Source organism: Microcaecilia unicolor, chromosome 1 (assembly GCF_901765095.1).
Source record: "Microcaecilia unicolor chromosome 1, aMicUni1.1, whole genome shotgun sequence".
NCBI classification, from domain to species: Eukaryota; Metazoa; Chordata; class Amphibia; order Gymnophiona; family Siphonopidae; genus Microcaecilia; species Microcaecilia unicolor.
The window spans coordinates 534,445,325-534,458,838 of record NC_044031.1 but is presented as its reverse complement, the minus strand read 5'-3'; the positions used below and the strand labels follow the sequence as shown (position 1 = coordinate 534,458,838).

The 13,514-nt window shown below is 42.3% G+C and overlaps 1 protein-coding gene across 2 annotated transcripts in view; it reads right to left on the bottom strand.

Annotated features, from left to right (window-relative positions):
• Window positions 1-13,514, bottom strand: part of SLC7A13 (solute carrier family 7 member 13) — a 109,297-nt gene that overhangs the window by 31,211 nt on the left and 64,572 nt on the right. For both annotated transcript variants that reach the window (XM_030216319.1, XM_030216311.1), the window contains one exon: window positions 2,607-2,730. In XM_030216319.1, coding sequence (XP_030072179.1) covers window positions 2,607-2,730 — 124 coding nt within the window. The remainder of the gene's footprint in view (window positions 1-2,606; window positions 2,731-13,514) is intronic.

Genomic DNA, 13,514 nt, shown 5'->3' with positions numbered 1-13,514 from the left:
CTATCCTTTCCCTGCCCGTGACTTCACTTTTACCATATTCAAATCTTTCTTAAACACACACAACACCTCCCCAACTCTCCCACTCATACTTGTCTGAAAAATCCTGCCATAACCCCTTGAGCAGAGCTGTTTCCACCACCCTGAATGTCTTTGTAACCCTAATTCCTTCATGAAAACTATATCTTCAATGATGATCCTCAATGAAATCATGCAAAATAATTAACATTTAGCCCATACTGGGCATTCAACAATACTCCTATGATCTGCTGCTTACCTTTCATCTTTATTTCTACCTCTGTTTATCAATACCCTATCATACCTTTTCTTGCCCCATTCTTCATCCTTACACTTACTACATCCCTTTTGTCCAAGTTCAGTCCTCAAGAATTGCAAGCAGGCTAGATTTTCAGGATATCCCTAATAAATATGTATGAGAGTCATTTGCATACCCATTACCTTCATTGTATTCAAATTTCTCTTGTGCACTCATGAGGGATATCTTGAAAATCTGGCCTGTTTGTGGCCATCGAGGACTGAACTTGGATAAGTCTGCCTTAAAATGACTCCCACCCATCATCCTCATAATAATTTCCTCCTGTTTATACATTATTACTCTCTCACCAACACACTATTGGGCTCATTTTCGAAAGGACGTCCATCTTTCGACATAAATCGGAAGATGGACGTCCTTCTCCCAGGGACGTCCAAATCAGTATAATTGAAACCCAATTTAGGACATCTCCAATTGCACTCCGTCGCAAGGATGGCCAAAGTTCAAGGGGGTGTGTCAGAGGCATAGTGAAGGCGGGACCTAGGCGTGCCTAACACTTGGACGTCCTTGACCCATAATCGAAAAAAACAAGGACGTCCCTGACAAACACTTGGACATTTTCCCCGGACCTGTTTTTCTTATGACTAAGGCACAAAAAGGTGCCCAAAATGACCAGATGACCACCGGAGAGAATCGGGGATGACCTCCCCTTACTCCCCCAGTGGTCACTAACCCCCTGCCACCCTCAAAAATCATCTTTAAAAATATGTTGTGCCAGGCTCTATGCCTGCCTCAGATGTCATACTCAGGTCCATGACAGCGCATGAAGGTCCCAGGAACAGTTTTACTGGGTACTGCAGTACACTTCAGACAGGCAGACCCAGGCCCATACCCCCCTACCCGTTTCATTTGTGAAGGAAACAGCGAGCCCTCCAAAACCCACCACAAACCCACTGTATCCACATCTAGGTGCCCCCCTTGACCCGTAAGGGCTATGGTAGTGGTGTACAGTTGTGGGTAGTGGATTTTGGGGGGCTCAGCACACAAGGTAAGGGAGCTATGTACCTGGGAGCAATTTTTGAAGTCCACTGTAGTGCCCCCTAGGGTGCCTGGTTGATGTCCTGGCATGTCAGGGGGACCAGTGCACTAGAAATGCTGGCGCCTCCCACGCCCAAATGGCTTGCATTTGGCCGTTTTTGACATGGACGTCTTTGGTTTCGAAAATCGCCGAAAGTCAGAAACGTCCATGTCTAGGGACAACCAAATCTAGGGACATTCAAATTTAAGGATTTGGACATCTCTGACAGTATTTTAGAAACGAAAGATGGGCGTCCATCTTGTTTCGAAAATACGGGTTTCCCCACCCATGGATTTTGCAAGGACATCCAAATCGCAACTTGGATGTCCCTTTCGAAAATGCCCCTCTACATCACTTAGTTTTACACCCTAAGTCCATTCTTCACAATGGCTCCTCCAAGAGGATTTTTGAGGAGCTCTTTAAGGGCAAGTCCCTTATGTGTACCCCTTTGGTGCACTGCTGTGGCACACTGCTACACAGCCACTATAGTTCTTAAGTAGGCAGGAAGTCCTGATGATGATGGGAAAAAGTCGGCGCCATTGATGCTTCAAGCATGGATGGTGTTAAGCTGTACAGAGGATACTACTGATGCTGGAACACCTGAACACCCAGACACTAGGGGCAAAATAACAGGTGCTTCACTCTCCTCCTAACCTAGCAGGCATCAGTAATGTCACTGGGCTTAGGATTACATGGCCTCTGTGGTTCTGCAATGGGCAGCCAGACTAAATGAACTTAAAAAAGGGGAAGAGCCAATGATGCTACAAGCTCCTGTTACCTTACCCCTGGTGTGGAGGTTTGGGTACTCAAGCATGGCAAGTTTCAAACTGTCCATATTGGGATAAAGACCACATGTATTTTTTACATGTTGATTTTGTACCAGTTTTCAGAAAGTATGAAGCCTATTTACTGAATTGTACTAAGCAGATAGTGTGGGACTGGGCTTGCGCTAGCTATTAAAACAGGTCCACAATAATAGCTACTGCATACTAAAAAAAAACTAGTGCACTAAATATCTCATTCAAACTCCACAGCACATTAGAACGTGAGAACTGACAGGCACGGACTGCACATTACAGGTAGTGGGCAGTACTTAAAACTGAACAATGTATTCACAGGAAAAGCAAGCTTTGCTGCAATATAGAATTGTTAAATCATTTCATAATACAAATAAACCATGTAATAGTTAAGATTAAAAGTATCTACTACAAATATTTGAAGGAGCATTAACATTATAGTTATTAATGGCAGACTTACCACTGCAACAGCATCACTTGAAAGGACAGCTGGCATATCCAGTACAGCATAGTATGCGACATTGGTGAGCAAGTAAATGATTGTCACAATAGGCATAGAAATGGCAATGGCAAGAGGGAGGTTCCTAGAGAGAGAGAGAGAGAGAGAGAGAGAGAGAGAGAGAGAGGAAAGAAAAGAAAAGAAATGAGTAGAGACACCATGAAAAATGCCAACTGTTACTTATGGCAGGTTTTTTTTTTTAGTGACCTCAGTTCCTTCCTGCAACTTTTCAATCAGAACTGAGGCTGAGATCTGGTATTATGGGCCATCGTTTGCAACTATTCAAGAAATCTCCCTCATTCATAGTCTATTTATTACACTGATAATCTAGTCATTAAAGAGTCCTGCCTGGGCACCAGGCACCACACAGTCTTCTGGAACCCTGTAAACATGGGCTCTGAATCTGACCACTAGATGTCACCCTTTAAGCAATTGAGAATAGCTACATTGGCTACATTGAACTATGACAAAATATTACTAGATATACAGAAAACAGCAATTTAAAAAATATACTAGAGATTACAAAATATTTAGAACATTCTTATTGAACATGTATGAATTTTATAGCTGCACTTCTTCCTAAGAGGGTGTAGGTGGCCCCAGAGGCACTTAAATGAGAAAAAAAACCCAACACACTGGCATTTGGAAAATAGGGAGAAAAATGGCAAGAATGACCAGTACTTCAAAAGAAAGGGATATAGGTGGGTCATAGGAGGACAAAACTTTAAAATCTAAGTTGGAGTGAGGTACTCAAATTAATAAATTATTTAAAAGTCCTGTAAAAAAATACCCAGGTGGATACTGAGAGTATTTTTAGGTAAGATATCTGTATTAGTGACCCCCCATATAAAAAATATTCACAAGCAAACATAAGCAAAAGGAAAAGAGTCAAAACAATAAGCTGTGTCCAAAACGAAAGTCCTTCTTTCAAGTCCTTAGATAGGAAATGGTACCATATGTGAAGTTTGTCCACTTTGGTTGGTGGGGGTGGGCAAAGCAAGGAAGTTGAGATTAGTGGTGTGTTTGAGGGAAGGGTAAACTTTCTACCCCTCCCCTGAGATTGGCATTGATTTGCTTTCTCTCTATCTCCTCCCCAGCTGACACTCATTTTCTCTTTCAAACATACACATTCACACACTATCACTCTCTCATGCTCCACTCATTCGTCTCAGGTCTGACACCACTTCCCAGACCTGTCTTAACCTTCCCACCTGTTCAGCTCTACCATACCGGCACCAGGCTGATACAATAACATCTTTTTCAAACCTTTTGTTTCTTTTTTTATTTTGTTATTTGAATTCATGCTCATTTCTTTAGCTTTCCTTATTAATTCATTTTCCTCTTTACACATTTCCTCCTTCCTCATCTTCTGACCAACCCCAGCTCCTTCTGTGTCATTTATCCTCTCTCTACCTCCAGTTCCTTTCTTATGTCTTACCTCCTTATCCATGTTCCAGTTCTCCATTTTACCTCTTCCTGCCCTCTCTTACTGTCTTCAAAGACCTGTCCTGTTCCATTATCTCTTTTCTTCTTCATAACCTGCTTCTTTTTTCTGATCTTTCCCTAGCATCCGTTGCCTAGGCCTCTTCCCCATGCCTCTTTCTCCCCAGCAAACACCACCTACATATATGTGAAAAAGCCGTCATACAATTACTTCCATAATCTTGCAGTCTTAGCTAATGAACTGTTGAAGGTTAAGAGCCAAACTGCAGATATGAGGACTATTCTATTGTCAGATGATGCATTTGGTTAGTTTGTAATGTTAATGATCAGGAATTAGTTATAGTGAAAATTATAAACTAGCTATAGCACAACAAGACAAGGTCTTACAAAAGAAAAAAATGGAAAGAAAGGGAAAGTAAAACAAAAAAACAGAATAGTTTAATAAATATTCAATAAAAAACATATGAAAACTGACATGGCCATGTTTTGGCACATGCCTGTAACAAACAAGATGGATCTATAAAACAAACACACATATAGTCAAAATTCAAATACAACAAGAAAATTACATCCAGGGCAAGGGAATGAGATTGCTTTTGTGGTTTTCACTAATACTTAATGGAGGAATTTGAAAAGAGGGGTGGATTGCTTGTTAATTATGTCGGATTTGTCAGTGGTCTTTGACACCATGGGCCATGGGATTTTGCTGTAGCAGCTCAGGACCCATAGTGTTGATATGAGTGGTATTTGGAATAGGTATGGCTGATGCTGAAGTGGTATCCTCTGGGGTTCCACAGAGTTCCTGTCTTTCCCCCTTCTATTTAATTTGTATCTGGGGTTTTAAGTGTTTGTATTATGTGGTTGAAGTTCAGATCATGGTAGAACTGGGGAAAGATTGTGCCAATGCTTTTGAGGAAATTGAGTGGTTGCTTAGCTGCTCTTAAGGATTAAATTAACAGGAATCAGTACAATGAATTGTGATTCAACTGAAGTGCTTTTTCTTAAACTTAAGAACAATGGATTTTGTTGCCCCAGTGGTGTTGGTGACTGGGGTTATTATTCCTGTGCAGACAGATTAATGTTTTGGGAATGGTTTTAGAGTAGCTGCATATTGATTCATTTGAACATGGTACATAACTTGAGACCTTACTTATGTAGGGAGATCTTGGTAAAAGTTATTCATGTTTATGTAATAAGTTGTATTGGCTATTGTAATGGTCTCTTAAAGAGACATTATTATTATTATTATTTTTTAAAAGGCTGTCTAGCTTGTAGCCTATTCAGATCATGACAGAATCTTGTTGAGTCTTTCGTTATCAGATTCAATTTTGTCTGCTTTGCACATACTACACTGGTTCCCTGTGGTTTGTTGTTCACATTTTTACAATGTTGATGGTTTTTAATATAGTGTTTTTGGAAGCTCCAGTTGCTTTTGAAATTGTTGTTGAGGAGATATGAGCCTGACTTCCCAGATTAGGGGTTCTCTTATTTTGCTCCAAAACTGTGAAATTACTAGAAAGCTTCATATACTGTTTTCAGAAGGCCTGTAAGACCTGGCTTGCATTTTGTTTGCATTGTTTTATGTTATCTGTGTTGTGTATTGTACTGTGAGTAATTTTGTGCTGAGTGCATCTATCTTTTAGGACTGTTTAAAAAAAAAAAATGCATAAAATCAAGCCATTTGAATGTAGGGGGGGGGGGGCACTAATATTCTAAGTAGGTTGGCCACACAGACATCCCAGCAGAGCAGTGGGTCACCCTTGATTTGCATACTCTGCCTCCATTATATGCAAATCTCTTTCATGCATATTTATTGTGCCTATCCTGAAAACTTGACTGGCAAATGATACTCAAGGACCAGACTTGGGAAACACCACTATATACTAGGCTTAACTTTTGGCATAGTTTATAGAATTGCACTAAGCACCTGTTTTTTGGTGCCAATTTTTAAGGCGCCATTTATAGAATTTGGCCCATAGTGCATAAAGGCAGGTGGAGCGTTCACATGGGAGTGGCAGTCACTTAAGTGTGTAACTTATAGAATACAGCCAGATGTAACTGCAGGTTTCTAAGTATAAGGCACACTGATATGGGGTTATACTAGTATTCTATAGTGGAATCTGGGCATCATGATGCCATTTTAGAAGAGACTCTCCAAACAGAGGTGCCCCCCTATCCCCAGGATTCTATACATGGTGCCAAGATTTCCAAGTGGAAATCGAAGCATATTCCATAAAAATGCACATAACTTAGTTAACAAGCTAATCAGCGCTGATAATTGGATGTTAACAAGCAATTACTTTATTATTTATTTGTTGCATTTATACCCCACTCTTTCCCGCTCGGTAGCAGGTTCAGTGCGGCTTACATAGTATGGATTACGTGGAGGGGCATAATCGAACGGAAACGCCTATCTCCATGGGCGTTTATCTCCGAGAACAGGTCTGTGAAGGGGCGGGCCAAACCGAATTTTCGAAAAAATGGACGTTTTTGAGCTGGGCGTTTGTTTTTTTTAGCGATAATGGAAACTAAAAACGCCCAGCTCAAAAACGTCATAATCCGAGCCATTTGGTCGTGGGAGGGGCCAGGATTCATAGTACACTCACCCCCCTGATATGCCAGGACACCAACTGGGCACCCTAGGTCAGTGCGGTGGACTTCAGAAAAAGCTCCCACATGCATAGCTCCCTTACCACGGGTGCTGAGCTCCCAACCCCCCTCCCCCAAAACCCACTACCCACAAATGTACAACACTACCATAGCTCTTAGGGGTGATGGGGGCACCTACATGTGGGTACAGTGGGTTGTGGAGGCCTCCCATTTACCAGCACAAGTGTTACAGGTGGGGGGGATGGGACTGGGGCCACCTGGCTGAAGTGCACTGCGGTACCCACTAAAAGTGCTCCAGGGACCTGCATACACGCAGGCCTCTAGGACTGGTTGCTGCTATATAACATTGGCACACCAGTTGACACCTGAAGACTAATTTCTCCGAAAACGTCCTTTATTGGAATAACCGCCTTTACTCACAGTTAACTGCAGATCAGAGGTTGTGCCCCACTGGCAACGAGTCTCCCTGGTACTGAGATTAGCAGTAGGTCAGAGCTGGCAAAATGCTGTAAATGCCCTCTTTCAGCCACATTCAAGGTAAGAGCTAAGTTCTGTAACGTGGCTACCACAGGAAAGGGAACTAAAACTGGCTTACAAAAATGGCCACTACCGCATGGACTACAACAGGAAACACAACAGGGCACACTCTGACCCAGTAGGCAGGGGGAAAAGCACCATGGGAGAAGAGCCTACCAACTACCAACATTGTGAGACTGTAACACAAGCTAATGAAATCACGGAGCCCAATACCCTACACCCACCACAATGCAATGCTGATGTGACCCTATACTGCACCCGAGAGCCACATCTGACCCAGGGAAAGGCTGTGAGAGGATTGAACACATTCTGTTGTCATGGAGGTGGGTATGGGATTTGAGGCTGGCATAGAGGCTGGAAAAAAAGTTTGTAAAGTGGGTTTTTTTTTTGTGGGAGGGGGTTAGTGACCACTGGGGGAGTCCGGAGAGGTCATCCCCGATTCCCTCCAGTGGTCATCTGGGCAGTTGGAGCACTTTTTTGGGACTTGTTCGTGAAAAAAAAGGGTCCAAAAAAAGTGACCCAAAATCGCGGTCAAAACGCCTTTTTTTCCGATTATCAGCTAAAGACGCCCATCTCTCCTTGGCTGATAACCACGCCCCAGTTCCGCCTCCACCACACCTCCGACACGCCCCCGTCAACTTTATTCGTTTCTGCGATGGAGTGCAGTTGGAATTGCCCAAATCGGCTTTCGATTATACCGATTTGGGCGCCATTGCGAGACAAACGTCTATCTCCCGATTTAGGTCGCACTATAGGCGTTTTTCTGTTTCGAAAATAAGCTGGATAGTATCACAGAAAGAACACAGCTGTAGCAATAGTAGAGGTATGATGTGGTTGTTAGGAAATAGGTTGATATAGGTGAAATGGGCAGGGGATGTAGAGGTAGGAGACGTAGGAGTGGTGTAGAGTGGGTTCATAGGTTAAGTCTGGTCATTTGGGTAGGCTTGCTTGAAGAGATACGTTTTTAGCAACTTCCGGAAGGGTAGATGGTCGCTAACTGTTCGAATGGGTCTTGGTAAGGCATTCCAGAGTTGGCTGCCTATAACGGAGAAGTTGGATGTGTAGTATGTTTTGTACTTGAGACCTTTGCAGTTGGGAAGGTGTAGATTGAGATATGTTAGAGAGGATTTTGATCCGTTTCTAGCTGGTAGGTCAATCAGGTTGGTCATGTAGCTTGGAGATTCTCCGTAGATAATCTTGTGAATCAGTGATTGGACTTTGAAGTTTATTCATTCGTTGACAGGGAGCCAATGGAGTTTTTCACAAAGAGGTGTTGCGCTTTCAAATCGTGATTTACCAAAAATGAGTCTGGCTGCTGTGTTCTGGGCGGTCTGGAGTTATCAGCACTAATTAGCATTAATTAGAATTTACATGTCCTACTTGCTAATCATATTCTGTAACGTGGTGTGCGTAAATTCTAAGTCGCATAGTTGAATAGTGGGTGTGGAATGGGTGGATGATGGGTGTTTCTAAAATTTATGAGCATTGTTATAGAATACACCCACTCCACGCCTAATTTAGGTGTCGGGATTTATATCAGGTTTTCATTGGTGTAATTGACCGCGAATACATTTAGTTGCATGGACCAGTGCTCAATGTATTCTATAAAGTATGACTAAATTAAAACAAATTTATAGAATACTCTTTGATTTCCGTGTGGAAATCTCGTTGCGATATTTAGAATCTAGTCCTATGTGCATTACTCTTTTGGACATATGTTAGTGTGCGTTAATGTGTGTTAACATGTTAACACAGTACCTTTAGCCCTAGGTATTGAAGGAAAATTTAGGTACCTGCCTGTAGGCATAGAACTTGGTCTGTGAAAACTGCGCTACACATGTATTGTCATGAGCTGTTTTTGTTTTTTTAACATTTGCCTCTGAAGACATTTGCTAAAGTAAAATAGTATGTTTTGTTTAAGCTAAATTTTCAATTTTTCATCTTAAGCAGAAATGAAAAATGACAACATTGTTCCTATTTTCAGGTACTGTTTGGGATGTAGGTAACCCACAAATCAACAAGAAAGTGAAAGGCAAAGAAAGGGATCTGAGGTCACAATCTGAGATGTAGCCAAGCTGGAAAAGGAGAGGCAGGAAAAGGAGATGATTTAAGCAGGTAGGACAGCAGGAACAGGAGCAGACCTGAGCAAGCAAGAGGGCAGGAATAAGCAGTAGCAGCATGTCCATGAAGTCTGTTGTGCCATCAGGAGGCCAGTGCTGCAAAGGGTTTTAAACACTGCAGTCAAGCAAGGCTGGTCACTGTTGACCAGTGAGATGACTGCTGGCCAGAACCATCAGAAGTAAAGAGGAATGGTGAACTCGCTGGAAAACTTTTCAAGGTGTGATTAACTGACAAAGCTTCCTGCTCCATGATTTAAAGGTTACCAATTCAAAGTTGGATAGGTTTAACATCTACATATTATAATGGGAGCTATGTAGCTATGGCGAGGAATTCTCTGGAAGTACTGTACTCCAGTCCCCAGACAAGAACAAATAATTTGTAACTGAGAGCACTGGGTACAAATAAAAGCCTTGGAAATGTGTAGGTCAATACACTGGTAAACTCAATCTTGATTCCATCAATAAACTATCCACCACTGTTAGATTTGTTGGATTTTAGGAAAAGGACGTAACCACTTTACAGATTTAACAAGACCTCAGTTATGCAACTCGATGGATCAGACTTATACCTCCTAAAATCCAACAAATCTAACAGTGCTGGTTAATATACCAAGTCATGCACAGGATTGGAGCACGGGCATTATGGGAGCATCTATACTGATTCCTTTTTCTGAGCACCCTGAATATTTACAAATTGATATTCAAAAGCAGTTCTTCTGCAGTCAGCACATAATACTAATCACATAAGTGCTTTTTAAAATTCAGTGCCAGCTAAAGGATACATTTTGAATAGACAACTCGAAGTCTGGCCAAAATAAATTAATCCATTTAGGACAGCCAACATTTATGTACATAGAGTGATTTTCAGCTCCTATCCAGATAAATTTATCCATTTAGGGGATGACAAAAAATGCAGTCCTAACCTTAAAAGGATAAGCTATCTGTTAGGTCTACATATTAACTGGTCCTACCTAAACAGCTAGGGCTACTGGGTATTGGGCGTAAATATAAGTGCATGATTAATCCCTTTATCAAAGGTAGTTCCATGCTAAGCACAATTCTGCAATGTCATACATTGGTGTACATGTGCTGTATGTCATGTACATTTATGTTTATTGCTTTTTAACTTCAAGCGCCACCTCAAAGTTTTATTGCAGACTTTAACTTTATTTTATTCCGGCGCTCAGTACACAGCAGTTTCCATTCAGACAAACTTTTGTTGAAATACTACAAGTGGACATAATTATTGAACACAAAAGACTCCTGAAGCAGACCCTATCGTCTGAAACACAGCGGTGTCGAGTTTTGTTCACCCTTCAATAAACAGCTATTTTTATCTGGAGCATCATCCACTTTTTGAGTCATCTTTGCTGTCTGGTCACACATGTACATTTATGTGCCATGAATGGGGCGGAGAGTGGGCAGGTGCAGGGTATGCCCAGCATCCAACTACGCAGTTTATTTTCTATAAATTGTGCACAGATGGTTGACACTAATCTCCTGTGCCAAATGTACACCTGCTATTTATAGGGATTAACTGGCAAAAAAACTTATCTTTTGTGACCTGGAGCATTAGTTATTGCATTGTGCTTCTGGTTGGCTTTTTGGTGCATCCTCAGACCCTACCTATCTTCTAATTGGAGACCTTTCTACCCTTAACTTGCCCTGCAGAGCCCAAGATGCCCCTACTCTACTTGTAGCTCTTATCTATCTTAACACCTTCTATCACACCCTCAACACCTGAACTCCCTTACCTCACCCTCAGTGCCCTCTTTGTCCATTTATTTCATTCCTCTGTGCAAGTGTGTGTGTGTGTGTCTGTCTGTCTGTTCATCTACTGTTACCTGTTGTGGGTGTGCACATGCCTGTCTTTTTAACTATGTGTCTGTTTGTCTGTGTGTGTGTGTGTGGTCCTGCACATACATACTCAGACACATACCTGCAGCTGCTCAGTATCTTTCCACTCTTATCTCTCCCTCCACATCTCCCTGGGAACTCCATTCATCAGGTAAATCTCTCTTATCTGTACCCTTGTCTTGTACTGCGAACTGCAGACTCCGTTCCTTTACCGTATGCTCCATCTGTGGCTGTATTCAAATCAAGGCTAAAAACCTACCCTTTACAGGCTGCTTTTAACTCTTAACCCCAATTCACATGTTCGGTAGCCTTGTCTATTTTAATAATTCCCTAATCCCTTATTTGGCCTATTTGTAATCTTTGTTGAGCAGGGACTATCTCATAACTGTTTTATGTTTTAGTGTTATAGAAATGATAAGTATTAAGGGTACTGTGCCATAGTTGCTGTTGACCACAGAGTGCTACTGTTGATGTATTTTGGGTGCAATAATGTTGGCACAGTGTCAATGAGTGGAAGTGAGATGTTGCTACTGTGGATATTGGCCTATGAGAGATGGCGGCAAGAAAGGAGAAGAGTAGGCCATGGGCAGAGGGTGTGCCGGCCTAGAACACTGTTCATGGACCTGCTATGGAGCAATGTGTGCAAATTCAGATTTAATAAAGAGACAATTGTACATCTCTGCAATCAGCTGGAGGAGATCTTGAGCCCACAACAGGGAGCGAACAAGCTCTATCTGTCTACCTGAAGGTGACCACTGCCTTAGCATTTCTGGCCACAGGATGCTTCCAGGCACTACCTGAAGCCACAGAAGGCATTAGCCAGTCAACAGCATTGCATTGCTCAATTCTTTTAGAGCTTTCTGCAAAAAGACGTCTAGTATATTAAATTCCCAATGCGTTGGGTAGAGCAACATCAAATGATGACAGGGTTCTATGAGCTGGCAGGCTTTTTATTTGTGGTGGGTGTTATTGATAGAGACCATTTAGCCCTGAGATCAACTGCAAGGAGTGGGGCCACTTATAGGAATCACAAAGTCCTACTATTCATTGAACATGCAGGTCATCTGCAATGTCTCTAATGTTATCACAGAGGTGTGTGCAAGCTACCTAGGATCCTGCCATGATGCTACATTCTGTCCCAATTTGGAATCTATGAGTGTTTCCAGATTGCCCAAATCACTAGGAGAAGGATGTTAGGTGAGATCACCACACCTCTTATACCCTTACCATCACTAACCACCTTTTTCTCTCTTTTTACCAGAGGGAGTTATGATGGAAGACAATCGCAGCAAAGAGGAAGGCTAAGCAGGTCTTACAACAGGACTAGTTGTTTACTGCAGTCTTAGGGATGATACACTGATAAATTCAGTTCATGCTGGTGTTCAGGGGATTGTTATGGCACAACTATATGAAATACTATATTGAAGAGTCTAGTGGTAATTTTTTTTAACAGTACAGAATACTTCTTTGAAAACGAGGAAAAGACCTCAAAACACCCAAACGCTTACTTTAATTTTCAGCGTCTAATGTTCTGTTGAGCAAACCGCCAAAAGGGGAAGAAAATGTGAGTAAAAAAAAAGAAATTTCTTGTATCAGTAAGACAGCCAATATGTTAAGAATAATACACTAACCTGCTTATAATCGAACGAGAAAAACGCCCAAGAGCCGACCTAAATCGGGAGATGGACGTTAATCTCACAAAAACGAGTAAATCCATATAATCGAAAGCAATGTTTCAGTGCGTCCGTGTCGCTCGTACGTGGACGTAAAAACGCCCAAATAAGAGGCGTGTCGGGGGCGTGTTAGGGGCGGTGATACGACGTGGACGGGTACAACGTATAACGAATAGCGAAAGGGCTCTGGTTGAGCGGGAAGATGGGCGTAATATGATGGACCCGAAATAAAAGCGACCAGAGCAAGGGGGAAAGCGTCTTTAGACTCATTAGCGATTGTGTGTAGTTGGAGAGTGGCGATATTGTTGGTGGAAGAGCTGAAGTGGTGGTTGCAGAGAGAAAGCCGAGCGTGTTGAGTACCTGTGACGGTCGTCTGTGTGCCCTGCCTCTTTTTGTGTCTTACCCTTTCACCGTTCCTTACTCCTACTTCTTTGCTCTATCGCCCCTTCCCCTCCCCCTCCCCCTATCCCTCCCCATTCACTCTTCCCACGTGTATACTGTATTCCCTGACCTCCGTTTGTCTCTGTGTGCCTGTACTGTTTGGCGAGTGAGTGGCCAGAGGGGCGTAGTGGCTGGAAGTGACAGATCTGTGTGTGTTGCTGTTTGACTACTAGTCCTAATACTTGCAC